Genomic DNA, 27759 nt, shown 5'->3' on the forward strand with positions numbered 1-27759 from the left:
CAGGGAGACCAGTGAGAAGGGTATGATCTTGGAGTAAAACTGAGGTGAGTCAGAGCAGAACCAGAATGTGGGGAATGCAAGGAAGCGACCAATGCAAGTGACTGATGAAGAGCAAATGGGTAGGAATCAGTGACTGAGATGGGAGATGGGAGGAAGGCAGAGGAAGAGAAAAGAAAGAAGAGCAGAAGTACTTGGGATGACTCCCTGGTTTCCACACTTGAGTGACCGAGGGAGTGATCACATTCCCAGCAGAATTTTTCTTCCCGTTTCTCAACAAGATTCCTCTCTTTCTTTTGTTCTGGTTGTCCCTCAGAACTAAAGGAAACTCCATCCTAGCTGGTCCTAACAGAGAATAGCATAGGATTCTGATGTCCTTGTTGTATAAAGAGAACCTGAGGATATGTGACTCGTACAAGGTTGAACAGGTGGGGCAGAAGCAGAGAGGTACTAGGAGCTCCTAGATCTAATGATTCACAGGAGAATCTTAAACCCCAGAGCCTCGGAGAACCACCACGATTATTTAGTGGACCCACTTCTCTTTACAGACAAATTGAGGTCTGCAAATGAAGAATGACCTCCCCAAGGTCACACAGCCAGTAGATAGCAAGGTAAGCCTAGAACCTGGCTTCCTGAATCTTAATCCAGAGTTCCTTGCATTTCCACTTGTTGCTTAGTGTTTTATCTCTGTGTGTGTCTGTCTGTCTGTGGTGTGCACGTGCTTGCTGAGTGACAGGGGGTATTTTATTGGAATGATATTTTCTCTGTGGATTTACCACAAAACATACCTCACCTGACTTCTCACGTAATAACAATAACAATTCAAGACTGGCTTTTGTTTAAAAGCCTGAGTTGGTGACTTATATGAGAGTTGGTTTCTCTTCCCATCTCTACTCCGACCATCTCTGGATCTATTTTAGGTCAAATGGTCTCAGCTGAGCTCTAAGATCTGTCTGTCACCTTTCCCAGTTCTGTCCCTACACAATTCTGCCAAGGCATGGAACAGATATGACATCTTTTTCATTTGAAGCCAACTTTATCAAAATACACCACTTGTAAGCTAATTGGGAAGAAGGAGGATTGGGGGTAAGAAAAGGAAAAAAACAAGAGCACATACATAATACCAGGTGCTCACTGAACATCTAAGAGGGAGATAAAAGAAAGGAAGGAGAGATGGAACACTGATGGAAAATAGGAGAATGGCCTTGACCAAAAAGGATTTTAGATTAATGGAGAGAAGGAAGAGCATTCTGCCCACTCCAGCAGAGAGGTTCTTGGTAATTCCCTCTGCCAACCCCACCAGAGTGGTCCCTGGAGGAACCCTGAACAAGACCCAGACCTTCCACTCCCAACATTCTGTGGCTAATTGGAAAAACTCATTGATACTTGGTTTACCAGTCAGAACCCCAATGTTATGCCAATCTCAGAAGCCACCAAGTATCCAATGAATCCTCCCACTAAAAAATACTTACAGGAGGCAGAAGGCCTCTTGCCCACTGAGGAAGACACACAAACCATCCCAGACACTTTTCTCTTCCTCCCGAAGGGGGCTGCCTGGTAATATTCCCATCCCTCCCAAGGCCCTGTGCTGTCAGGGACACCATTCAGAGAAACTTTGTTATCTCCACCCCTGTCCCAAGGCCAGGATGGCTGACGCCAGAGCACCTGGGTTCCTTCCTTCTCTGGGGTGAACAGCGGATGTGTCCCAAAGAGGGTAAACATTGACATGTGGAGCCATGCTGGGGTCAAGAGGTCCGTTTGTTTGGTGTTCTGAGAACCAACAAGAGGAAATGCATTTTAGCCAGGAAAGAAAAAACTTAACGTGTCCAGCTGTGAATGACAGCCAAGCCAGCGGAAGGTGGGCGAAAACAGACAGCTAAGAGAGGGACTGGCTGGGCTTCCAAGAAGATATCACCTGAAACGGTGGAGATGGCCGGAAGGCCAGGGCCCAGTGCGAGAGCTACGGTCACCTCATACACAGTGGTCACTTTGTCACTCATTGACCGTGAATGTCCCTTGATCAGCACGCAGAATTGTACTTCCCGAAGTAAAGGAGGAAAGCCAACCATGTCTGAGGCCAGCCTTGCTTATAAAGTGTGAATTCTTGGAAAGTGTATGTGCGTGTGTGTGCGCACGTGTGCTCTACCATGTGCCAGTGGCAGACTTCATCTTCATTGGGTATTTCCTGCTGCCGCTATTACTAAAATATCTTGGACTCTCTGTGCTGATATATGAGAAGCTGTTGGCCTTTTTAGCTTTCTACTGGGCTACCTGTCTTCCAGCCTCCATTTCTCGGGCCAGTTCCCTCATAGGGAGACATCTAACTGCGCTAAACAGATTTAACTAAACTGAGATAAGTCCGTGAATCCATGTCATCACACATCAGCAAAGCTCTGAAAATACAAGTATTCAGAAAAAACTAGGTCAAGATCCACCTAAAGACACAGCTTCATTAACTCGTAAAGCACAAAACCCAGAGGTGAGAGCCTTGAGAACCATGCTCCAAAGTTCAAGGAGTGTTCAGACAAAGAAAAGCTTGGCTGACAAGCAGAAATGTCTTTCAGAGAAAACAAGAAAAGCCTGATGTCTTTCACTTACCTTTCCTGGACAGCTGCCTTCTTTTGAGATGCCCAGCTCATTTGCCTGGATTCATCACAAGAGAAGCAGATTCTAACTACCTTCCATCAGCCAGAGAAAAGGGATATTGTATTTTGGAAGGTAAATTCAGGGGGCTGGTTTTGGGATGATGAAGTTCTGACAGTCCCCCAGAGTGTTTTCAACCCAAAGTATAATTTTATAAAGAGGCTTATGTTTTAATTTGCCTGTCTGTAAAATACACTCTCATGAAATGTCATTTTCTTTAAACCTTCTTACTTCCTTCCTGTATGGATCTAATGAACTTGATGGTATATAACATTACACTTGGGCTTTAAGTCAATAAGTTCCTGTATAGTGGTGGGTTTTTTTTTTTTGATGGCTCACCCTATAGAAGGTATGAAGTCGTAGAATCCTAGTAATCAAAGCCAACCATTGGCTTCGCAACTAGAGTATACGAGGAAACAGAAGGTAGAGTGACTTGTCCAGAGCCACACAGCGACAGAGGCAGGGATCTAACCTACCCCTTGACAAAAAGTCCAGGGCTCTTCTCACTTCCCTGGTGGCCAAAAAGGGGTAGTATTTTGAAATGTTGACCTTCCCAGAAGGGAACACTTGAAAACGATTGCAAATCCCAAAGATGAATCTAGCGGCTTCCAGAGTGATTGGGTGAAAGGTAAGAGAGGGATCAAAGGGCACTGAATAAACAAATGGGGAAGAAAGCCATTTAATTGTTCCTAATTTTAAGAGCAATTCAGATCCCATTAAGGGCATAAAAGGGGCAAGGCTGCTCAAAGATTGGAGGTTTGCCTTCCATGACTGCAGCAAGACCACATAGTTCACCTGAAAAATAGGAAGAAGAGGATGTGCTTCATCCAGGACCAGCGATAGTGCATCAACCAATTTCTGCCTTTTGACAGTTTCCTCGAGCATCTGCCCAGTCACAGGGTATTTCCTGCTGAACCTGAGATCCTCCTCCAAGCCACATCAGCCCCTCATAATCTTTCTTTCTGGGCCTTTCCCTGAAATTAATTCCTGACAGACGGTATAAAAGACCAGTTCCTCCAAGGAGAGAAACTCCCCTGGCTGCCACAGGAGGCCAAGGCACTTGGCAGGTAAGACTCGTTAAGTGGAATCTGCAAAGTTGATGATGAAATTTCCTAAAGGCTTCTCAGAAAGCTTGGTACTGCCTTTGGACTTGTCTTCTTCAGGCATTTTCTGGTGCCAGATTTGGCTGCCAACCTGGCAGGTCATCCCCGTTTGGGAGAGTGTGATCGAATCCATAAGGGAGAATGTGATTGAATCCATTGTGGGGCAAAGAGGCTTTTCTGAGTCTGAACACCGAGCCATAGAATCGTAAACTCTTAGGGCCGGAAGGTACCGTATTCCTCTCATCCATCCTGTTTAGGAACTAAGGTCTAAGACATATCATGTGTCCAGGTCGCACAGAAAGTTGGGGGGAAATAGTAACAGAATGGTGCTCCATGTGGGGTTCTTGAGACCGATGCAATTATGATATGAACGCTAATGAAAATTCACTCTAGTGAAAATTTTGCAGTGTTTAAGGGGTCCCCTAAGCCAGGGATCTCAGATCTTCAACCTGTTTCTAGTGTCTCGTGCTATTTACAGCAGACCTGAACATCTAGTTAGCCCTGAATGTCTAGTCCCAGGTGTCTCCAATGTCCTGTGGACACTATGTTCTCAATCAGATTTATGAATTGCATCAATATTTAAATGGGTTTCATCCTGGGAAAATTGAGTGATTGAATCATATTGTTTTTTTATGAAACTGCATATCCCAAACCCTGTGGCTAAGGGGGATTTTTTCTGCTGTAGAGAGCTTGATAAGAGCTTGTCTCTTCTCTATTTTCCTCTTGATACTGGAACTGCTCAAAAGATCAAATAGAACATTCTTGGGGGTGATGGCGAGTTCATTGGTTTTCTTTCCGGCTCATCCCACTACCCTCAACAGAGCGTTCACCATTCATGGAAAAGAATCCTACTGGTGCCTTCCCTTCTCAGGCCTTCCTGCAGCCCCCTTGGTGACTTCTCAGCAAGTATGAGAGCCGGACTCTGGGAGATCGTGGTACTCAGGGTGGTCTGTAGACCTGCAGCATCAGCGTCACCTGGAACTTGTTGGAAGTGCAGGCTCTCAGGTCCCTCCTATAACCTTCCAAGTTAGAATCTGCATTTAACAAGGTCCCCCGGTGATTAGTTGCCACACTAAGGTGGGACAAGCCTGTTAAGGGACCATCACCACCCTCTCCCTCTGCACCATCTGGATGTTGAACTTCGCTACCGTGGGAGTTTCATTCATTCAGCACGTACCCAACACCTATTATGTATCAACACTAGGCTTGGGCAGTGGAAAAAACAAAAATAGGACGTAGCTCTTGAGAAGCTTATGATCTGACGGGGAAACGGACATGAAAACAGTGAAACGAGATGTGAATAAAGTACTGTGGGAAGAGAGAAAAAAGAATGACCTAATTTTGCCTAGATCTGGTACACTTCACAGAGAAGGTGGCATTTGGCCTGGGTTTTAAAGAACGAATAGGAGTTCACGGGACCAAGAGGGCATTGCATAGGAGAGTGTGAGTAAGAGGCAGGGGATTGTGGACCAGACTGGCATTTGAGAGGCAGAGGCTGTGGTTCTGTCTCCAGATAACGCTTCGTGTCTCAGGGAAGGCTCCAAGCTTTGATGCAAACCAAAGGGCTTGGGAAAGGGTTTCTGCACTGAGCGTGATGATAAGAATGTGGGTAAATATCCCAACATCCCAGAAGCCTCTTGGCTCCGGCTGCAGCTAGGGTTCCTCCAGGATCTTTCTGAACACCCCTTTCCCAGCAGCACGACCTCGTGTTTGCTTTTCTCTGCTTTCTGTCCCACATGCTTCCTTCACACCCACCAGGAAAGATGGCCAAGACAAGGAAAATACTTTAGCTTTTGCCTTGAGGTCCCCTCCCACCACTTCGCAGTGATGGGGAGTATTAAAGAGGTTCCAAGGAAAGGAGAGGAGCAATGAGTATCTAAGGACTTTTTCCTGTTCAGATTTCTCAACTTTTATTTCTCTGGCTATGATATTTTTCTTCCTCAGTCTATTTCAGATGATGCCTATTTTCATAGACTAACCTTTCACGTTTTGTTTTTGATTTCTCATGAAACACACTAGTCATTGAAAGAATAACATAATGAATACTTGTGTGCCCATCAGCTCTCTTAAAAATCAATGCTATGGTGGTTGTCAGGGGCTGGGCGGAGGGAGGAAGGGGGAGTTGGTGTTTAGTGGGCAGAGAGTTTCAGTTTTGCAAGATGAAATAGTTCTAAAGATCTGTTGTACATCCATGTGAATGTACTTATCACTACTGTACTGTCTGGTTAAAATGGTTAAGGTAGTAAATTTTATCCTGTGCGTTTTTACCAAAACTTAAAATAATATCAGTGATGCTTTTTACTCCAAAACCATCGTATTTGTTTGCTTAAAAGGGCGGATTTCTGCTGGCTCAGTGGTCTCCTCGAAGCACAAATAGGAGGACTACGCGGGGCCATAGAGGTGTAAGGACAGGAGCCCACTGAGGGGTCAAGCTGTTTTCCTCTTGGGGAAAAAAAAAGTGCCAGGGAGAATCTTGGCCAGAGAGGTATTTATTCGCACCTTGGTGTTTTTTTTTTTTTTTCTACAGTTAGCTTACAAGAAGTACATTCAACAAGATAAAAATTATTAGGGGGATCATCAAAGGTCAGAGGAAAAGGTTGGGGGAGTGCAAGGGAAGCTGAAATTACCTGTCCAGATACACAGTTGTCCTTTTCTGGAGAGTATCTGGAAGACCTCCTGGGTGGTCTCTTGGGCAAAACTCTAGAACCACGATTTCTCTTAGGGAGCTTTGAGTAGAGACAGAGCGGGCAGCCAATCTGAGGACGTTTCTGGGGTCCAACCAGTGAATGCACACTATGGGGAGAGCCTGTGCCCTCTCGTGAAGAACATGGTCTAGACGCACGATCCTTCCATCCGTACAGCATGGGTGCCTCCTGGGCTGGAACTAGAATCTCCTCAAAAGACATTTTGGGGTCTATCCCACCAATCCTAATGAACGCTCTGAGCCCCAAAGCCCCTCGTCAGCAAACAAAGTTGCACAATTTCGATCTGATGATTTAGGTTCAGAGTTAAAGTTCATGATGAAGGCGTTGATCCAAGAGCAGGGATCTCTTCAGGCAACCTGGAACACAGCTGCGAGCTCTGGAGAGCTCTGAGCTTTGCCACAATTTTCATTCATGTTTTCCCATCATGTCGACTCTTTGAGGGAGGGTTGAGTTCCTTGCCAGTTCCCACAGGAGGAACTGAGTGTCTGCTTCTCAGGCACACTCCCCGGGTGCTGGGCCAGAGGAGGATGGCAATACGTCCTGAGGGGAAAAGAGGAAGAGGAACTCCAGAGTTGTGTTTTGGGTTTGGTAGGAGCATTTGTCACCGGTGACAAGACAGGCACAGGAAGTTGGGTCACGGGGTGTCAGGGCAGAATCAGACATCCTGGATCACTTGGTCCAACCCTCTCACTCAATCAGGCCGGGGGCCCAGAGATGTCAAGTAACCTGCTCAATGTCACACAGCTAGTTAGAGCAAATGCATAACTACAACTCAGGACCTTCTGACCACAAAGCCTGTGTTCTTTCCCTTCCACCACTGCCTCTTTCCATCTCCCAGGACCTACCATGGGCCTGCACATATGGTAGATGCCTAGTTAGTTACTGTGGTTTCCCCTCTTCTGTTCTAATGTTAGGGTGTCTCATGTTCTCTGGCCTTTCTCTGCTTTACCACCCCCTTTCTGTGAGTCTGTAAGTCCTACCCATGGGGACTCTACAAGGCTCACATCCTGATCCTGGTCTCATTTCAGCGATGAGGGTCCTCTTCCATCTCCCAGTCCTTTTGGCTTCCCTGAGCTTGTTCCAGGTTGCAGAATCTGACACAAATGGTAAGTACCACCTTGTATTGTGTTTCCTGGGGCTGCTGTAACAAAGGACCACAAACTGGGCGGCTTAAGACAACAGAAATTTATTCTCCTACAGTTCAGGAGGCTGGAATTCCTAAATCAAGGTATTGGCTGGGTCATGCTGCTCTGAAGGCTCTAGGGGAGAATCATTCCTTGCCCCTTCCAGCCTCTGGTAGCTCCCAGCAATCCTTGGCTTATATGTGCCTCACGCCAATCTCTGCCTCCATCTTCACATGGCCTTCTTCTCTGTGGTGTCCTCTGTGTGTCCTCTCCTCTTGTTATAAGACCACAGGTCATTGGATTTAGAGCCCACTCTAAACCTGTACCTGTATGGCTTCTTCCTAATTAGCTGCATCTGCAAAGACCCTATTTCCAAATAAGGTCACATTCTCAGGTGGTAGTTGGACAAGTTTTTTGGAGGGACACTGTTTAAGCCACTACACTCCCCTTGTTCAAAGACTGCATCCTCATCCCCCCACCATTCCAGACCCCAATTCGAGTAAAACAAGGAACCCCACCTCTACTCTACACCATCCCCTTCCCTACCTCAGGGTCCTTGTGATCAGCTAAGCCTTTTGAGGGACTTGTTTTCAGATCCACCTCACCAAGAACCAAAAAAATCCCCACAGCCCAGAGCCAAGAGCCAACGTGAGTGGTCACACGCCTTCTTAATCCCATCACTGGGTCCAGTCAGGCCTCTGTATCCACAGGTTCTGCATCAGCAGATTCAACAAGCAGTGGATTGAAAATATTTTTTTTTAAAGATTCCAGAAAGCTCCCAGGCTCCCCCCAAAAAACCCACTCTGGTAACTATTTATATGACATTTACATTGCATTAAGTATTATAAGTAATCTAGAGGTGACTCAAAGTATACAGGAAGATGTGCATAGGTTATATACAAATACTATGCCCTTTTACATAAGGGACTTGAGCATCCTGGGGGGTCCTGGAACCAATCCCCTGTGGATACTGAGGGACGAATGTATTCTACTGGACTCCTAAAGAGTGATATTGACACCTTACTGAGAATCAGAGAGTATTCTTCCCATTCTGGGCTTTTCCTCCTGTCGAATGTTTCCTAACCTTGATCTTCTGCCTGCTCAGGTTTGAGTGGTGAGGATAATGGTGGAGAAAGAGGGAGACAGAGAAAAGGGCTTCTCCAAAGAGTGGTGTCTGATACCCTGCTCCTTGCTTCTCCCCCTCCAAGAGCAGGCCACCCGCACCTTCACCATCTCTGATGCTGTGAGTCAGGTCAAGATCCAGGTCAACAAGGCCTTCCTGGACTCCCGGACCAGGTAGGTGAGACACACATATCACATGCTTCTCTTCCTAGGCTGACAAGTGCATCTAGGCCAGTCCTGACAAGCCAATGAGCCAAAGCAATTTTACAACCTGCCCTTCCACTCCCAGCCCCTGCCCACCTGCGAGTATGGGGCAAGTAGGAGTAAAAGCCAACAATTCCTAAAATCCTCGGCCTCTAAGTTACCTTGAAGGGGATGTCTCATCTGATCCTATAAGCACTTTCCTCCACGTGGCTAAGTGACTCCTCAGGTCATGTATTGCAGGCTCTCAGAAAGCCTGTCCCTAGAAGTTCTCCATTCGTTCAACATGTCTTAGGTCAGGTCCCCTTGAGGCAGAACCTGAGACCTGGATTCACATGTGGGTGCTTACTGGGGAGCGCTCTCACGAAAGCTGTAGCGGAGTGAGGGAGTGAGGCCAGATAGGTAAAAAGAAGGGGTTGAGCAGGGATGTGGTTTAAGGTCTAGCCCCAGCTGACCCCACAGGGAGATCTAGAGTGTAGGCTGCACCTCAGAGCCTATCCTACCCCAAGCAAGAGAGCAGACCTTTCACCTGCCAAAAGGGTCCTTCATGTCAGCCAGACGTGCTGCAAGCTTGGCACTGGGGTGGGGGTGGGGGGCCGTGGTGTAGCACACTGTGTGACTCCCAGGCACCTACAGCCAGGAAGCCACCCTGACTCAGAAGCAATTGCTCAGGACAGTTACGGGAGTGAGCCATCAGCGGCTAGGGGAGGGGCACGCCAAAGCTATAAATGGGCCCAAATGAACTTGAGAAACGTGCAGGACACCAGCAGAGTCAGCCACCTCCCAACCATGTGTAGGGCCTGGGTTTCCTGAAATAAGCGATGCAGACTGGGTCCCTGCCCTCGGGAAGCCCATGCTGGAGCTAGAGAGGCAGAAAAACAAGAGTAACCACTTTACTGAGCAGAAAACAACCTTACTCGTTCCTCTTGCTGCCCCTTTACTGGACTTGGGGTTTCATTCCTCCCTGGCCCTTGCATAAACTCTCAAGAGGTCCCATAACTTTTTTTGCTGACTCTTAGATGACAAGATGTGCTCTGATCACTTCTAGTCCTTTCAGGAACTCAAATGTCAGCAGAAGAAGACAAAGCACAGAGCCTCTCACTTTCCTCCCCTCGGAGCTGCTTTAGGCTTTCATAGTGAGAGAAGGGCGCATGGTCCGCCCGTCCCTCTTTCTCGAGCTTCTCCTCAATCCCCAGCCCAGGATTGTCCCTCTTAGGGGTCAAGCTGGGGGAGGTAGGAGAGGTACAGGATGGCAAAGTCTAAGTCGCCTGGTCAGCTTAGAGCCTGGGTGTTAGGGGTTGGGTCAGAAGCTCCTTCCCTCCTTGGGCGCTTTTCGGCTCTCAGAGATTCTGCTGCCAGCTCTCTGGCCCAGAGAAGTTCTGACCAGTAGCTCACAGCTCCACCCCTCAGCCCTGGAGCTTGCGGCTCCCTCCCTCACCCCTCCTCACACCATCTTGGGCCAGGTCCCCTTTAAAGATGCCGCAGAAGACTAAAAGTTTTGCCTTGCTGCCGGAGGACGTGCAGATTTGGGGCCGAGGGCTGCCCTGTCTGGCTTACTCTGCTGTTAGGTGCACAGCACGGGCCACGTCTGCTTTTCTTGTTCTCTTTAGGCTCTTTGGGCAGGGGTCAACCACCAGCCATAGCTCCAGGACACACAGCAGGGCCCTCCTCTCAAGGCCCTTGTCACTAGACTGAGTGCCAAGAAGAAGCCCCACAGTGGCAGGAGGGAACTGCCTGGTATTTCAGCAACTACCTCCAGACGAACATTCTCTCCCCCTCCTTAATGTCAATCCTTTTATAGCCCAAGGTCGGGGTAGAATAAAAGCCTCACAATTGGTTTTCATCACCTCCTCTGCAAGTGGTGCTGCACAGGACGACCCAGCCCTGCCTTGGAACTCACCCCCACCGATTAGTTCTTGGATTTAGGGGTCTCATGGAGACACAAAGAATCACATTGAAACATCTTGTTCACAAGCACACACACAATCCAGTGACTCACAGTCTGTGATAAGGAAAACGAAGGAAATAAACAGGGCAATGGCTGCTACTCTAGGCGCAGGGAGCAGGGGAGCAGGGAAGCCTGACAGAGGATGAGAAGGAGCCAGCCGTGTAGAAAGCCAGGGTCTGGGAGCAGCAAAGGCAAAGGTCCTGAGGCAGGAAAGAGCTTAGGGTCCTCAGGAAACAGAAAGAAGGCCCACGCTGGTGGTGGCAGTAGGAAAAGAGGACACACAGGTGGGGCCTGAGGGCCAGATAGTCGGAGGCACAGCAGTGGCTGACAGGGGCTGGGGGAGAAGGGGAGGGATTGGGCTGGCTGTCCATGGGTGTGGGGTCTCCTTGGAGGGTGATGAAAATGTTTGGGAACTAGATAGAGGCAAAGATCCCACAACGTCACGAGCACGTACACAGTAAGCCTGTGGATTCATGCACGTCACAGGGAGAGCCAAGAAAGTGCTTCAGGAAGAGTGTCCTGGTCTGCTTTTCATTCGAAAAAGCACCTTCCTGCAGCCAGATGGAGAACGGATGGGAGAAGGACAGGAGAGGAGGCATGAGTCCCGTTAGGAGTCTGCTGTGGCCATCCAGATGGGAGAGGTTGGGGGCTAGGACAAGGGGGTAGGCCTGGAGATGGAAACAGAGTTCTTCCAAGGCCCTGCTTGCGCCTGTGGAGCCCGGCCCTGAGGCAGATCAGGAGGTAAGTCCCTGGCGAGTCAAGGTCAGGCAGGAGACCGCCCTTAACGCTAGCCGGGGGAGAAAGGCAGGAACAGGGAGGGGCTTGCATGGGACCTTTGGGTGGAGCCCTGGGAGGCCCAGCAACACACCTTCTCTCTTGGGTGGGGGGGCCCTTTGGGATCCATGATGATGGGGATGGCGCTGACGCTAACACGTGTGAGTGTTTCCTCTGTACCAGAGACAGCTCTCAGCACTTCCCACGCCTTCCTCCCCCAAATCCTAGAAAGCGCTGAATCCAACTATGTGAAGTCGCTGTTTTTGAAGGTCAAAATGATCAAATAACGTGATTGCGACCATTATCCTCATTTTATGGGTAAGGAAATTGGGTACAGAGATGTTGAGTAACTTGCTCAAAGGCACACAGCTACTAAGTGGCCGCAGGAGTCAGACTCAGCCAGCGTGTTCCAAAGGCCCTGATGTAAGTAACACAGTGAGTCCTAGCTCACTCAGAGGTCATGTCTGTAAACCAATCCTGGGGGAACCAGGGTTCAAACTCTAGGTCAGTGCTGTCCAATACAGGAGCCACTGACTACATGTCGCTGCGGAACCCTTGAAATGTGGCTAGTGACACTGAGGAACTGAATTTTTAATTGTATTTAATTTTAATGCATTTCCATTTAAACAGCCACATGTGGCTAGCGGTTACCATATTGGACATGCCATGCAGCAGTCTGGGCCACTGGGCCATGATGTCTTTTGTAACAGCAACAAAAGGCAGTCTGGCTTATCTTCTTGGGTCCTTACTGAGGTTGGGGGGAGGTTGGAAGGGGTCAGGCCTGGTGATTACAGCTCAGTCATCGCCCATTGTCACCCCTCAGGCTGAGCACCAGGCCCCCTCATGCTTGAAGTAGAATCGATAACCTGATCCACAGGGACAGGCCAGGAGTTACAGCCTGTGACGCATATCCCCGAAGCAGGGTTGCCTTTGTGAGAATTTGAGCCACTTCCAAAATTTCAGTCTTAGAGCCGTAAAGATCATCTCATAGGACCCCTCATCTCACACACAAGAAACTGAGGCACAGGAAGGGGGAGAGGGTTCTCATGCAGGGACTTTTCTGACACCACCTTGCCCTTGGTCACCAACTTCTTAGTAGTAGAAAGGTTTGGGGCTTCTCTTTTTTATAGATAGGTAATTAAGACAAAGCCCGAACATCTGGCGCAAGAAATGGTCAACAAGAGGCTAGATGCTACAGCCACAACTAAACAAACTCCACACTAACTCTAGGGCCAGATAGGAGGAAGGATGCTTTCATGGGCAGAACTGGGGCCCATAGGCATGTTATTTCCAGAATTCTCGGTGCACGAGGCCAGCTCCATGGTCAGGGGTTCCTCGGTCTGAATCGGTACATCCTGGGACTTAGGTGTTCTTAGGTCCCCCAACTGATTCGGAAGCAGCCAGCACAGCTGCAACCCTCTGACTCTAATTCAGGAAGTGCTCATGTCCATCTGTCTGCCTTCCTTGAGAAACAGACTTAACGAAGCTTAAAGACACACTGTAGCTTCCTCCTGCCAGAGGAGATTTTCCAGAGGCATCAGAGGAGAGCTAAGAAAAGATCCTGAGAGCACAGAAGTGGGGGTCTCCTGCATGCTGCCCACACCCCCGCAGCTCTGCTGTACACACACAGCACCTCACACCCCTGCTACAGGGTCGGAGCCGAGGGCCCGGTCAGGACTCCCCCGTTGCTCTCCATTGTAGGCTGAAGACGGCCATGAGCTCTGAGGCACCCACCACCCGACAGCTCTCCAAATACCTCAAGCACGCCAAGGGCTGGACCCGCATGGCCATCCGCCACGGGCAGGTGTGGGAGGAGTCCTTAAAGAGACTGAGGCAGAAAGTGACCCTGACCAACGTCACAGGTACAGAAAACCCACCAGCCCTCTGATGGCAGGAAGGGGTCATCTCTCCGCAGGAGAGAACACAAGCCACCAAAAGTCGCAGTTCCTACTGGGAGCCATGTCCTCTCTCTCCATCAGAATCATGGACTGCAGAGCAAGGAGGGGCTGGGCGGACAGCCAGGCCAATGCTCCTTTTGCAGAGAAAGGAACTTGGGCCTGGCAAGGTCACACTGCCAACTCCAAATGAGGGGACATTTGTGCCTTTTGTTATAACACCGTCTGTAAGGCCTCTGTCCAGAGGAAGGACTAAAGTTAATAAACACAGGCTCCCTGTCCCAAACCACAGTGTCACCACTTCCGCCTGTGGACGGGACATTTCAGCCACCTGTGTCAGGGGGGATTTACTGGGATTACGTCACAGGTGATGAGCTGTCTCTCCTGTTCTGGGTACTGTGGAGCTGAAACAATGAGCTGATGGATTGATCGTGACCTCCTCCACCCCTCCACCCCACCCCCTACCAAACGTCGCTGTTCACGGTGGGTCACGGAGGAAGGGGATTGGTCTTGACAGGAGGAAGAGGCTGCAGGTTCTCCCTGGGAAAACATCAAGTGGGGGAAGATACCTGGCCTAGGACTCGGGCAAATTCCAAAGTTCCAAAAGGAGGGAACCAGGACAAGGTAGGGAGAAGTAGGGAGCACTTTGTACTCTGAGACTCAAAAGGTGCTGGGGCTTGAACCTCAGCCCCTGCCAACTTCCGCAGGTGAGCCCCCGAAGAAGGCCCCCAGAGCCGGATTCCCTTCAGGCTGCTTTAGGACGTTGGCAGCTCTTTCCATTCTGTGCCCACGTGGAGGTCGGTCTCTGATGCCTAAGGCTCCCCGCTCTGTTACTCCCGCCGAGATCACAGCGCCCCTCACGTAAAAATGCCCTGTCCCTTCCCAACATCTTTCCTATCTAGATTCCTGCGTGCTTGGGACCTTAGACGTCAGTGGAGCTTTAGAAGAAAAGCAATCTTCTCAAACTAACTCATACTAACATGTACCTAACCTCTCAGGGGTATTGTTCTAAAAGAAAGATCTGTTGATTCAAAGGGTCTGATAGACAAAGAACTACTAACAATTCTGGAGACCGTTACTATCTGTGTGGCCTTGGGCAAGTCTCGTTCTCTCGTAAAATGAGAATTTAAATTCTTACCTTAATAAGTTGTCAGGATTCAATGAGAAACCCCCTGAGAAATGCTTACTTAGAACGTAAAATGTATTCCCCAAAAAATCAAAGTTCAAAAAATGAACCTCCCCTCAGGGCCTCAGAATGGAGAAAGAACTCAGCCCTTTTGGCATCCCTTCTCTTTCAGACCTTAGCCTGGACTTCACTGCACTCTCTCAGGAGGTGGGCTGTGGTGCCCCAGTTCCTTTGGTGAAATGTGATGAGAACAGCCCCTACCGCACCATCACGGGAGACTGTAATAACAGGTGAGTGGCCAGTAGGTGGGTTTAGGAGGCAGGTTCTCCCAATCACCACAGCCAACCCATCTGTCCAGCCCACCTGCCCTGCTCAGCCCAGCCAGGGCCTTTGTCACCTGGGCATTACAGGCTTAACTCCCACCGCCTTGCCCTCCTGGACTAGCGTCCCACGGGAATCTGTTCTGTTGGAACCCCGCTAACTTCCCCACCTTCTAAAGAGACCACTGTATCCCACTGGAAGGAGCACCTTTCCCCAGGGCAGAGGAGCCCCGCGCCTTCGGAGGTGGCAGTAGTTCCGACACCCCACATTTGAGAGGCCCCTCCTCCGCGTCCTTCCCCAGGGGATCCCCGTGGGGTTTGCGGAGAAGCGGACCCCGGAGCGAACCCGCCGCCTAGGCTGAGGGCCGGTCTTGCTGTTTCAGGAGGAACCCCGCGCTGGGCGCGTCCAACAGGGCGCTGGCGCGCTGGCTGCCGGCGGAGTACGAGGACGGGCTCTCCCTGCCCTTCGGCTGGACGCCGAGGAAGAAGCGGAACGGCTTCCCTGTCCCGCTGGTGAGGGCGGACACGGGGTGGGGGCGAGCCCTGAGCAGGCGGGTGAAAGATGGGAGTCAGAGGGGAAAGGATGCCCTCCCACAAACACACAAGGAAAGGAAGAAGAAATAGGTGGGAGGACAGACGCGCGGTAGAACCGCATCCGGAGAGATGGAGATTTGGACTTCCTCCCTGGTGGTGTTCCGGAAAATGCCACTAGAGAGCAGCAGAGTCCGGGCCCCGGAGCCCAGCCACGTGACGGTCACGTCCCAGCTGCCGTCAGGCCAAGTATCCTGGGGTCTCCCAGGCAGATGGCTTCCCTGCCCCATCCTGTTCGCGCTTGCCCTGCCCCAGCCCCTGGAGTGCATCAGCTGGTGCTTGCCGGGACGTCCTATCTGTTGGCCTCATCTGAGTTGGCGGGCCCTCCCCAGAGCCCCTCTTCTAGTCCCAGACACCTGGCACCTCCGTGGCACTTCAGGGACAGCCTGTCTTTGTGTTGCCTCTCTGAGTGGAAAGAGCACTGGCCTTGAAGCCAGCACATCATACACACCTGGCCCTTTGTAGCGGCAGGACCTTGGTGAGTTGACCTCACCTGTCTAGTCCTCAGTCTCCTCATCTACAAAATGGGGGTAATGCCACGTACCTCACAAGCTTGTCATGGGGATGAAGCGCGCCCGTTACGTCACAAGTACCCTATAAACTGCAGTTGAATCTGAATCCTCAAAGCACCTTTTCCTCCCTGTCCTTCTCTCTCCACCTGTAGGCCCGTGAGGTATCCAACAAGATTGTAGGCTACCTAAATGAAGAGGGTGTTCTGGACCAAAACAGGTCCCTGCTCTTGATGCAGTGGGGTCAAATTGTGGACCACGACCTGGATTTTGCCCCCGACACGGAACTGGGGAGCAGCGAGTACTCCAAAGTACAGTGTGATGAGCATTGTATCCAGGGAGACAACTGTTTCCCCATCATGGTAGGCCCTGCAGCTGCGGGTCCCTGGCAAACCCCTTGCCTCCCTGATGTGGCAGACATTCCCAGCCTGTCAGCCAGGACCTCCTGGAGATCTTGAATGTTGATTTGACAGCTTCCCAAGCCTCACACATCTATTCATTCACTCGCCCATTTATTTAGCAAATAGACATCAATCATCTACTCTGTGCCAGGCAGTACACTGAACACTTAGAATTCAAAGGTGAACAAGACACTGTCCCTTCCGTCAAGGACAAAGGACCTGTATGGGAAATGGACAAGTAATCACTAATGGCAAAATTGGGAAGCTCTGGGGAGTGTTGTCTTCATCCCTGGCCCAGCAGCACTGATGTCACCTGGGGTCTTATTAGAAATGTAAAATCTCAAACCTCATCCCAGACATCGGGAAGCAGAATCTACATTTTATTGGAATCCCCAGGAGATTCATTTTATAGACAGTGAAATTTGTGGAATGCTACCGTAAGTCATCTCAGAGTCGGGAAGGCTACTCCCAGAATGGATGAGTCAGGATGAGTGGCAGGCATTTGTGGGAATTTCCAGCAGGAAGGGAAAGGAACTTGCAGTAGTGCACCTTTCTTCTTATTCATGATTTTACAGTTAGAGAATGATTTATTCACTCAAACAAATCGGGGCTATATGTTGTGGTGTAAAGAACATAAGCTGTGAAGTAAGGTCAGCCTAGATCTGAATCCCACATCTTTCCCTTTCAGTTTGTAAGATCTTGGGCAAATTACTTAACCTTTCTGAGCCTCCGTTTTCTCCCGTGTAAAATGGGACAGAATGGTCTACCTTACAGGGTTTTATGAGGACCAAAGTGAGATAAAGTATGCCTAATGCCAAGCACATGGTAGGGCCAGAATAAATCAATGGTAGCTGTTGTTAATTATTAACAAACCCTTTCCTGCCTCACGTCCTGCTTCCTTGTGCCGGGATCTCAGGACTCTCTCTCAACCAAAAATTTGGAGGTTTTGCTATGAGAGATTGAATGATTCCCCCTCAGCCCTTTTAGTCAGCAGATGTAGTGACCTTCAGGGAGTTGGGGGCCCAGGATTTATAGCATCAGCAGGAGGCATCTGGAGCCATTGTCTGGTGCCAGGGTCCCAGGAGGGCACCATCAGCATCTTTGCCAGCTGCATCCAGACCTACCCTGGGGAGAGGTTGCCAGCTGTACCACCTCTGCCCAGTCACCCACCCCGATCTCTCTGCAGTTCCCGTGCAACGACCCCAAGGTGAAGACTCAAGGGAAATGCATGCCTTTCTTCCGGGCCGGGTTTGTCTGCCCCACTCCACCTTACCAGTCATTGGCCCGAGAGCAGATCAATGCTCTGACCTCCTTCCTGGACGCCAGTTTAGTGTACGGCTCTGAGCCGAGCCTGGCCAGCCGCCTCCGGGATCTCAGCAGCCCACTGGGCCTCATGGCCATCAACCAGGAGGCCCAGGACCACGGGCTGGCCTACCCGCCCTTTGACAACAAGAAGCCGAGCCCCTGTGAGTTCATCAACACCACTGCCCGCGTGCCCTGCTTCCTGACAGGTGAGTCTAGGCTGGCAACAGAGGGGCCAAAGGACAAGGGGATTATCCTGGGGCCTGAGAGCAGAGGAAGGCCAGAAGAGCTTCTCGAGGCCACTGGGTGGCTTCCAGGGAGGCTTTACCATTGCTTCTTCTCATTGTCTCCTGGAAAAACACACACCAAGACACCATTGCCGTGGGCAGTGGTCCAGGACTGGCAGAAGGGCGCAGATGAATACAGAATCTAAGAACATGTGTTCACTGTATAAAAAAAAAAAAAAAATTAAGGAAGTCCAGTAAAGCACAAAGAAAATAAGAAAATCCCCAAAATCCCACCACTCACAGACAATCATTGTTAGCATTTTAGTGCCTATGTTTCCAGTTTTTTTCTGTCATAGATCTAGTTCTACCTTGTTTTACACAATTGGGGTCATACTAGAAGTAATTCTCTGTCTTCTCATTGTCTGATATCTTCTCTTAATGTATCACATCTTTAAATATTCATCTACATCATGATATTTAATGGCTGCCTGGTACTCCATGACATATATGTATCATAATGTATTTTATCAACCTTACTTGGAGACATTCGTGTCATTTCTAGTTTTTCTGTGATTTTTGTTTGTTCGTTTTTGTTAAGGTCCTGAGCATCCTTGTTGATGAATTCTTGTGCTCATTTTTTTTTTTTTTTTTGCGGTACGCGGGCCTCTCACTGCTGTGGCCTCTCCCGTTGCGGAGCACAGGCTCCGGACGCACAGGCTCAGTGGCCATGGCTCACGGGCCCAGCCGCTCCGCGGCATGTGGGATCCTCCCGGACCGGGGCACGAACCCATGTCCCCTCCATCGGCAGGCGGACTCTCAACCACTGCGCCACCAGGGAAGCCCTTGTGCTCATTTTTAATAATTTTACTAAGATAACCTCCTAGAGGAGGACGTTCTAGATTAAGAGGAATGTATATTTTTAAGGCTTTCCATAAACTTGGCACAAAGTCCCCGCTCCACGTATCCTGTACGCAGCCAAAGCCCTCCAGTTCTCCTCATTCCGGGGGCTCATGCCCTCCTGGTGTTCTCTGCCTGTGGCTTCTGGAGGCCTTCTCTCTTCCAAAAACCCACTCTCCCAGGACAAACCCCCAGCCCACCCAGACATGGCAGAAGACCCAGATCTCTTGGTAGAGCTCTTGGATTCTGTGTCCATACACATCTCGCATCAGTCCAGACACAAAACTAAGCCCTTCCTGTTTTCCATTAAAATATCCGGTAAGACCAAGTATTCATGAATTTAATAGACTTTCCTGAAGATTAGAGGACACAAGGAGAAGTCCCCTTATGAAACAGCTGGTCTTTTACCATCTATACGACCCTCTCTTCCCAATAGTCCCCATCTCTAGATTCTTCTCCCTTATTACACAGAGGAATTCAACCCTACCCAATCTCTTACCCTCAAACTTGCACTCCTGAAACCATCCAAATTGCTCCGCACAATAAAAAGCCCCTCGTTTATTTGTAGGTCCCGTCTTAGAAGGCAGTTGGGATTTAATTAGCAAAATTTTACTTTTTAACGTCACCTGTATGTAGTCTTTCTTTACCACAGTCTTGTGGGTTCGACCTTATTATCCCCATTTTCACAGACATGAAGACTGAGGCTTAGAAATGTTAAGTAACTTGTCCAAAGTCACAGAACTAAAAAGTGTGTATGGAGACCTGGGATTCAAATCTATGAATCGCAACCCCGATCTCTTTCCACCTTAAACTAACTGGAAGGAGGGGCTTAGGAGAGCTTCCCTCTGGGACACCACATTTATTCTTTGTGCAGGTTACTGGGTTCTGGGGCTGCTCAGGGGGGACCCACCCTTCTGCCTTCTGGGCTTTCAGGAGATCCCCGAGCCTCGGAGCAGATCCTACTGGCCGTTGCCCACACCCTCCTTCTCCGAGAGCACAACCGGCTGGCCAGAGAACTAAAGAGACTCAACCCTCATTGGGATGGAGAGAAGCTCTACCAGGAAGCCCGGAAAATCCTAGGCGCCTTCATACAGGTAAGAGGCTCAGGAGAACTGCGTCACGTGCCAGCCTCGCTTCTGCTCCTGGCTCTGCCCTCTGCCCGCGTCCGCGCGTCTAGTGACCTCCTCGGCTTTCCACACCTCCATTTCCCCCTTCCTATTCTCTGCTGCATCTTTCCCACTGTCTCATTCTTTTAAACCCTCCCTTTTGTTTCTTCAGTTTCTCGGCCCCAAAATGAATCCCTGGATTCAGGGTGTTGGAGAGTCATTCATATGTCAGTTACTCAGTATGCCCACCCAGGGGCCATCGCTGGGACCACAGGCTCCATCACTCCTGGGACTGTTACATCACAGTTATTTTGATTGTTTTGATTGGATTATCTTCTAAAATTTTCCACACCTAAGCCACATGTCACAGGCATAGTCAATCGCTATTGTTGATTGACTGATTGACTAACTAGAAGAGACTTAGAAAAGTTGATATGTTGATATTAACCATACACCTATTTTTTAAACACTTTATTTAAAAATAATTGTAGATGCTCAGGAAGTTGTATCAAAAAGAAAAAAAAAGCACATGCACCTCGTCTCCCCCAGTGCTAACAGTTTGCATAACTATGGTACAATATCAAAAGCCTGAAGTTAACATAGATACGAACCATAAAGTTTATTCAGATTTCACCAGTTATAAGTGCAGTCAATTCATGTGGCGTGTGTGTGTGTGTGTGTGTGTGTGTGTGTGTGTGTGTAGCTCCATGTAAGTGTATCACATATGTAGTTTCAGGTAACCACCACCACAGTAACGACACTTACCTCTACCATCACCACAGACTCCCTTGTGCTACCTTTTTATAGCCACATCCACCCTCCCCACTCCCACGTCCCTAACCCCCGGCAACCACTAATCTGTTCTCCATCTGTACAGTTATGTTATTTCATGAGTATTATATAAATGAAACCATGCAGTATGTATTCTTTTGAGACTGGCTTTTTACTTTCAGCATAATTTCCTTGAGGTTCATCCAACTTGTCCCATACATCAATTGTTCATTTCTTTTTGTTGTTGAGTAGTATTCTAAGTTCTGTTTAACCATTCACCTATTGAATGACATTTGCATAGCTTCCGATTTGGGGCTATTATGAATAAAGCTGCTATGAACATTCATGGATAAGTTTCTGCATGAAAATAGGTTTTTATTTCTCTGGGATATATGCCCAAGAGTGCAATTGCTGGGTCATACGCTAAGTCCATTTTTAGTTTTAAAAGGAACTGCCAAAGTATTTTTCAGAGTGGCTGTACTGTTTTTTACATTCCCACCAGCAATGTATGAATGATCCAGTTTCTCTGCATTCTGGTCATTATTTGGTGTCATCACTCATTTTTTTTTTTACCCTTTCTGATAGGTATGTAGTGATATTGCATTGTGGTTTTACTTTGCTTTATCTGAGGGCTGATCATATTGAACTTCTTTTCATGTGCTTTTTTGCCATCTGGATATCCTCTTCAATAAAACATCTGTTCATATATTTTGCCCATTTTCAAAATGGATTTTGTCTTTTTGTTGAGTTTTGAGAGTTCTTTATATATTCTAGATATGACTCCTTTGTCAGATATGTGACTGTAAAATTTTTCTCCCAGTCTGTACTTTGTCTTTTCATTTTCTTAACAGGGTCTTTTGCAGAGTAAGAGTTTTTAATTTTGATGAGGCCAAATTTATCAGTTTTTTCCTTTCATAGATTGTGTTTTGGTGTCAAGTTTCAATTCTTTCCCTAGTCTTAGGTCCCAGAGATTTTTCTCCTGGTTTTATGTTTATAGACATTTTATAGTTTTATCTTTTACATTTAAGTCCATGATCCATTTGAGGTTACTTTTTGTATAAAGCATAAGGTTTAGGTCAGGGTTCATTTGGGGTGGGGGGTATGGTTGTCTAATTGCTCCAGCACCACTTACTGAAAGGCTATCTTTCTCCTTTTGAACTGCTTTTGCTCCATTGTCAAAAATTATTTGGGCATTATGTGGCAGCCTGGATGGGAGGGAAGTCCGGGGAAGAATGGATACATGTATATGTATGGCTGAGTCACTTTGCTGTGCACCTGAAACTATCACAACATTGTTAACCGGCTATACTCCGATATAGAATAAAAAGTGTAAAAAAAAACTTATTTGGGCATATTTATGTCAATCTATTTCTATGTTGTCTATTATAGTCCACTAATCTATGTGTCTATTCCTACACCAGTACCACAGTGTTTAATAACTGTAGCTATAAAATAAGACAACATTAAGAAGAATGACTCCTCACTTTATTCTTTTTCAAAATTATTTTGGCTATTGTAGGGTCTTTACCTTTCCATATATATTTTAAAACATGCTGATCTATGTCTACAAAGAAATCTTGCTGAGATTTTGATAAGAATTGTATTAAAACTATAAATCAATTTAGGGACAATTGACATCTTTACAATGTTGAGTTTTCCACTATATAAACATAGTATGTCTCTTCAAGTATTTAGATTTTCTTTGATTTATTTCATCAGCATTTTATAATTTTAATCAGACAGATCCTATACATGCTTATTACATTTATACCTGAGCATTTCATTTCCTTTGGAGGAACTGTAAGTGGTATTACATCTCTTATTTCAGTTTCCACTTATTCATTATCAGTGTATAAAAATATAATTGATTTTTATGTGTTGAGTCTGTATCCTATGACCTTGTTGAATGCAATTAGTTCCAGGAGTTCTGTAGATTCCTTGGGATTTTCTACATAGATAGTCATGTCACCTACAAATAATGACAGTTATATTCCTTCTTTTCTAATTTGTATGTTTTTCATTTCTTTTTCTTGCCTTATTACAGTGGCTACAACTTCCAGTACTCTACTGAATAAGAGTGATGAGAGCAGACATTCTTGTCTTCTCAATAGTAAAAGAAAAGCATTCAAGTTTACACCATTAAGTATAGTTAGCTGTGATTTTTTTCTGGTAAATGCTCTATATGAAGTTGAGGACGTTCTGCTCTATTCCTAGCGTACTGAGAGTTTTTATCATGAATAGATGTGGAATTTTGTCAAATGGTTTTTCTGCATTGATTTAGATAATCATATGACTTTTCTTCTTTAGTTTATTCTGCTTGCTTTAGGTTTACTTTGCTCTTCCTGCTAGGTTATTGAGGTAGGAGCTTAGATTATTGATTTGAGAGCTTTCTTCTTTTCTAACATAAGTATTACAAGTGATATAAATTTCCCTCTTAGCACTGTTAGTTGTATCCCACAAATATTGATATGTTATATTTTCATTTTAATTCACTGTGTATGTTTTGTTGTTGTTGTTTCTTCGTTTCAGACTTTCTCTTTGACCTGTCGGTTATTGAGAAGTATATCGTTTTATTTCCAAGTGTTTAGAGATTTTTCTGCTGCCTTTCTGTTACTGATTTCTAATTTGATTCCATCATGGTCAGAGAATATACTCTTATGATCTCAATTCTTCCAAATTTGTTAAGGTTTATTTTATAACCCTGGTATTGTTATCTTGTTGAATGTTCCATAGGTCCTTAGAAGGTATTTGTATTCTGCTGTTGATGGGTGTAGTGTTACCCAGTACATCATTCTTCTTTCCTTTCTGGAGGTCACACATCTTTCCCCTGTGTGTGTGTCTCTCATCTTATCAGGACACTAGTCTTTTTGGATTAGGGCTCCACCCTTATGACATCACTTAACCTTAATTACCTCTTTACAGGCCCTATCTTCAAATACAACCAAATGAGAGGGTTAGAGCTTCAACATATGGATTTGCATCCATAATAAGGCTTCTTGGACTACAAGGAAAAGAAACCCATGCAAGCTAGTTCAGATGTGCAGTACAGGTTCACCCTATACATATATCAACTGGAATCTAGTAAGGGTTTCTCCCGGAACCCCCAGGCAGGGAGTGTAGTTGGGCCTCAACTAGGGTGAGAGCCAGAGACTGGAAACCATCTGGAATTAGGGCAGTTACTCTCACTCTGTCTCTCCCTCCTCTCTGCTCCTCTCTTCACTTCTCCACTCTCTTTCTCTGCAGATGGGTTTTCTCTGCTTTTCTGCACATGATAGAAAATGACAACCCATATCACCCCATCTGTCCCCTCAGATAGAGCACCGCCAGAAATAGCTTGAATAGCTATTTCTATTCAAGCTATAATTTCTTGAAGAGCTGCATCTGATATCTAAGTTCCTGAGAGAGAGAATCTGACTGACCAGCTTAGTCTGGTGCCACAGCTGGGCCCGTCCACTGTGGCCAGAGGTAGGGCTTCTCACACCCTTTTCTCACGACTTGTTTCTCCTTCCAGATTATCACCTTTAGGGACTACCTACCCATTGTGCTAGGTGATGAGATGCAAAAGTGGATCCCTCCATACCAAGGCTATAACAAATCTGTGGATCCCCGAATTTCCAATGTCTTCACCTTCGCCTTCCGCTTTGGCCACTTAGAGGTCCCCTCCACTGTGTTCCGCCTGGATGAGAATTATCAGCCATGGGGTCCGGAAGCAGAGCTCCCCCTGCATACCCTCTTCTTCAACACCTGGAGGATAGTCAAAGATGGTATGTCCTTTCAGGGAAGCACTGTCACTAGGCTGTCTCACTCTGTAGCCTGCTTCTAGGGAAACCTGGCTTGGAAGTCAGACTCCAGGCACTTCCTGTGTGACCCTAGGCAAGTGAATTCACCTCACGGAGCCTCAGTTTCTTCATTTGTAAAATGGGGACAGTAATAATACCTATCTCATAGGATATTTAAAAAATAGAAATATATGTATAAAGTGCCCTACAATGGTTCCTGACACACAGGATGTGGTTATTATTCTTTCTTTCTTCTGCTGGCCTTTAAGATGCTGAGTTTTCCCTGTTCTCTTTCCCTGCCTCAGGTTTCTCTGATCCCTGCAGAAATAATTCCTAGGTCTGGTAAAAAAAAAAAAAAAATTGCTCTTTTCTGCTCTCCTCTACGGCTTTCCACCTACATTAAGTGCCAAAGGTTGAAGCCAGCTCCCCTTTATCCTGAGGTGGGCTGTGTTGAAACTGGCTTTACTTAAGGCCTGACAAGTCAGGGCATTTTCCAGAGATTTCTGACATCTCTTCCCAAGCTGTACAGTTCATTGGGGGAACATATGGAGGAGAAGGAGCCAGCTCTCTGAACTGGAGCTTGAAAGAAACCCTAAGCTTATGCTCATGCCATCACCCCAGGACGGCAGGTGGTCTGGACTGACCCCCAGCCCCCAGCATACCCTGCGGGCTGCATTGGGCTCTTCTCTCCCCACTTCCAGCCCGAGAGGTGCAGTTGGCCCTTCTTTCACCTGAGAAAGAGAAAATGTCTGGTGGAGGGAGGAGCCAGCAGTGGAAGATGTCCCCAGCTGCCCCCATCCCCAACATGGCCTCTGGGTCTCCCTTGCAGGTGGAATTGACCCTCTGGTGCGGGGCCTGCTGGCCAAGAAGTCCAAATCGATGAATCAGAATAAAATGATGACGAGTGAGCTGCGCAACAAGCTTTTCCAACCCACTCACGTGATCCACGGCTTTGACCTGGCTGCCATCAACATACAGCGTTGCCGGGACCATGGGATGCCTGGTGAGTGGGCCTAGGGTCCTGCCAGGCCTGGGGAACTTTTAGCTACTTTCTGGGGTTCCAAGGGACTCTCGTCTGTAGCCCTGAGGAGGTGATCACTTCTAAAACAGAAGGCAGAGATGCCCTTTTTTTTTTTTTTTGACTGCGCCACGCAGCATGTGGGATCTTAGTTCCCCGACCAGGGATAGAACCCGTGCCCCCTGCAGTGGAAGCACAGAGTCTTAACCACTGGACCTCCACGGAAGTCCAGAGATGCCTGTTTTTAAAACTCACTTTGCTCATCTGTGAAATGGAATCTTCCATTCTCCTTAATGCAGAGACCAGAGAACACATCTGGTACTTTCTTTGAGCTCCTCAAATGAAAGGAATCAACAACTGACTTGTAAAACCAGTTTAAAAGTCCAGAAAATATTAAGAAAAGGATAACAGAGGGAAAACAACGACTATCGGATCTTCCTAAATGTAGTACTTAAGAGCCAGACTGCCTGGGTTCAAATTCCAGCTATGCCCTTTCTACTTATGTGACCTCAGGCAAGTTATTTGACATCTCTGTTCTTCAATTTACGTTTGTGTACGGTGCTTAGAATAGTTCCTGGACCCATAGTAAGCACCATATAACCTACTAGCCCCCTCGAAGCTCAAGTGCCACAGTATAAAACAATGGCTCACTGACTCCCCTATCCCAAGGGCTGTGAACACAGACTTTCTGGGGCTGATGGAGCTGGAGTGGGCAGTTCTGCAAGGGGGATGAGACAGCTCCAGCCTCTCTGCCCTAGGGTACAACTCCTGGAGAGGCTTCTGTGGCCTCTCACAGCCCCAAACACTGAAGCAGCTGCACGCCGTGCTGAAGAACAAGGTGCTGGCTGAGAAGTTACTGGCTCTCTACGGGACCCCTGACAACATTGACATCTGGATAGGGGCCATCGCTGAGCCCCTGGTAGAGAGGGGCCAGGTGGGGCATCTCCTGGCCTGCCTCCTGGGAAGGCAGTTCCAGCAGATCCGTGATGGAGACAGGCAAGTGAGACCTCACGGGGGAGGGCACGGAGGGCATCCCTTCTCGGAGGCGGGCCGTGGGCGTCCTACAGGAGGACTGACGCCAGACCTTGGCATGTTCCGGTGACCTCCTTCCTTCCCCTCTGGCAGACTGGGGAGGGTCCAACGGCTGGGCTGTATGGAGAGACCCTGCTTCTGTCTCTGCAGGTTCTGGTGGGAGAACCCTGGGGTCTTCACTGAGGAGCAGCGGAACTCTCTACAGAAAATGTCCTTGTCACGCCTTGTCTGTGACAACACCCACGTCACCAAGGTCCCACTGCACCCCTTCCAAGCCAACAGCTACCCCCAAGGCTTTGTGGATTGCTCAGCCATCGATAAGCTGGACCTCTTACCGTGGGCCTCCGAGGAGAATTAGGGGCCTGGACTCCACGGCCTCCCAAACTGTGCAGTAAAGCTCCCCTTGGTCCACGATGCCACTTCAAGCAAGCTCAGTGACCCGGTCCCTTAGAGCTCCATACCTAATCCCAGCCCTTCCTTCCAGCCGGGTCTCTCTACACTCCCTGGATGCACACCTCGCTCAAGCCCGAAGCCAGCCCCCTCGGCCTCTCCAGCTCTTCCTCTTGAATCCATCCTCTCTGCCTGCGGAAACGCACCTTTCTGTCAAGACTCCGAGATACCCTCTGAGATACCTTCCAGTCTAGCTTGCCAGGTGTCACCCGTCCTCTCCCCTGAACAAGTCAAGGCCTTTACACCCTTATCTCTCCGAGTCCCCGTGATTGTAAACTCCCCCGTGATTATAAACTCCCCAAGATTGTAAACTCCTTGAGCCGGGGACTTCAGCCCACTTCCAAGTGTGTTCCGTGGCCCCCAGCACGGTGCTCAGCATACAGGAAGTGCCCAGTAAACATCTGGTGATTGACTACGGGTGCTGGCAATGACCTTGTTCCCCTCCCAAGGCAGGCCTTGGGGTCACTGCCAAATGAGTAACTGGATGTTTACAGTTCTGACGTGTCTCACCACCAACAGGTCGTGTGCACGAGTCTATGGGCCGAGAGGGCACGGTCTGGTGGGATTTCAAAGTGCTCTCAAAGAGGAGGCAAGGGGCTCCTGGGAAAAGAAGCCATGGCTGTGGGGTGGCAAGAGAGCCCTCAGTGCCACGGGGTCAAAGAGGGAGGAAATCCAAGCCTGGATTCCCCCAAAGCTAAAGTTAATTTCCCTTCCAGGG

The 27759-nt window shown here is 48.1% G+C and overlaps 1 protein-coding gene across 2 annotated transcripts; it reads left to right on the forward strand.

The window, feature by feature from the left end:
* The first annotated feature begins 3588 nt into the window (after nt 1–3588).
* Nucleotides 3589–27424, forward strand: LPO (lactoperoxidase). Of its 2 annotated transcripts, XM_024757610.1 has the most exons (13): nt 3589–3707; nt 7477–7554; nt 8781–8868; nt 13319–13479; nt 14811–14928; nt 15342–15471; nt 16214–16420; nt 17646–17970; nt 19819–19979; nt 24274–24526; nt 25371–25544; nt 26318–26555; nt 26742–27424. In XM_024757610.1, the coding sequence occupies exons 2-13, from the start codon at nt 7479–7481 to the stop codon at nt 26947–26949; spliced, it is 2139 nt and encodes a 712-aa protein (XP_024613378.1). In that variant the 5' UTR covers nt 3589–3707; nt 7477–7478; the 3' UTR covers nt 26950–27424. The 2 variants fall into 2 exon arrangements, with proteins under 2 accessions (XP_024613378.1, XP_024613379.1); XM_024757611.1 differs by lacking the exons at nt 3589–3707; nt 8781–8868; nt 13319–13479 and having other exon boundaries at nt 7479–7554; nt 26742–26949.
* Nucleotides 27425–27759: the final 335 nt, after the last annotated feature.

The sequence above is a fragment of the Neophocaena asiaeorientalis genome, unplaced genomic scaffold (assembly GCF_003031525.2).
Source record: "Neophocaena asiaeorientalis asiaeorientalis breed wild unplaced genomic scaffold, Neophocaena_asiaeorientalis_V1.1 scaffold327, whole genome shotgun sequence".
Taxonomy (NCBI): Eukaryota; Metazoa; Chordata; class Mammalia; order Artiodactyla; family Phocoenidae; genus Neophocaena; species Neophocaena asiaeorientalis.

Excerpts from the sequence above, each read along its gene's own strand:
- LPO (XM_024757610.1), top strand. The coding sequence starts at position 7,479 with ATGAGGGTCCTCTTCCATCTCCCAGTCCTTTTGGCTTCCCTGAGCTTG. Across the intron at positions 16,421-17,645 it reads ACAACTGTTTCCCCATCATG|TTCCCGTGCAACGACCCCAA; the intron begins GTAGGCCCTGCA and ends ATCTCTCTGCAG. Across the intron at positions 26,556-26,741 it reads CAGATCCGTGATGGAGACAG|GTTCTGGTGGGAGAACCCTG; the intron begins GCAAGTGAGACC and ends CTGTCTCTGCAG.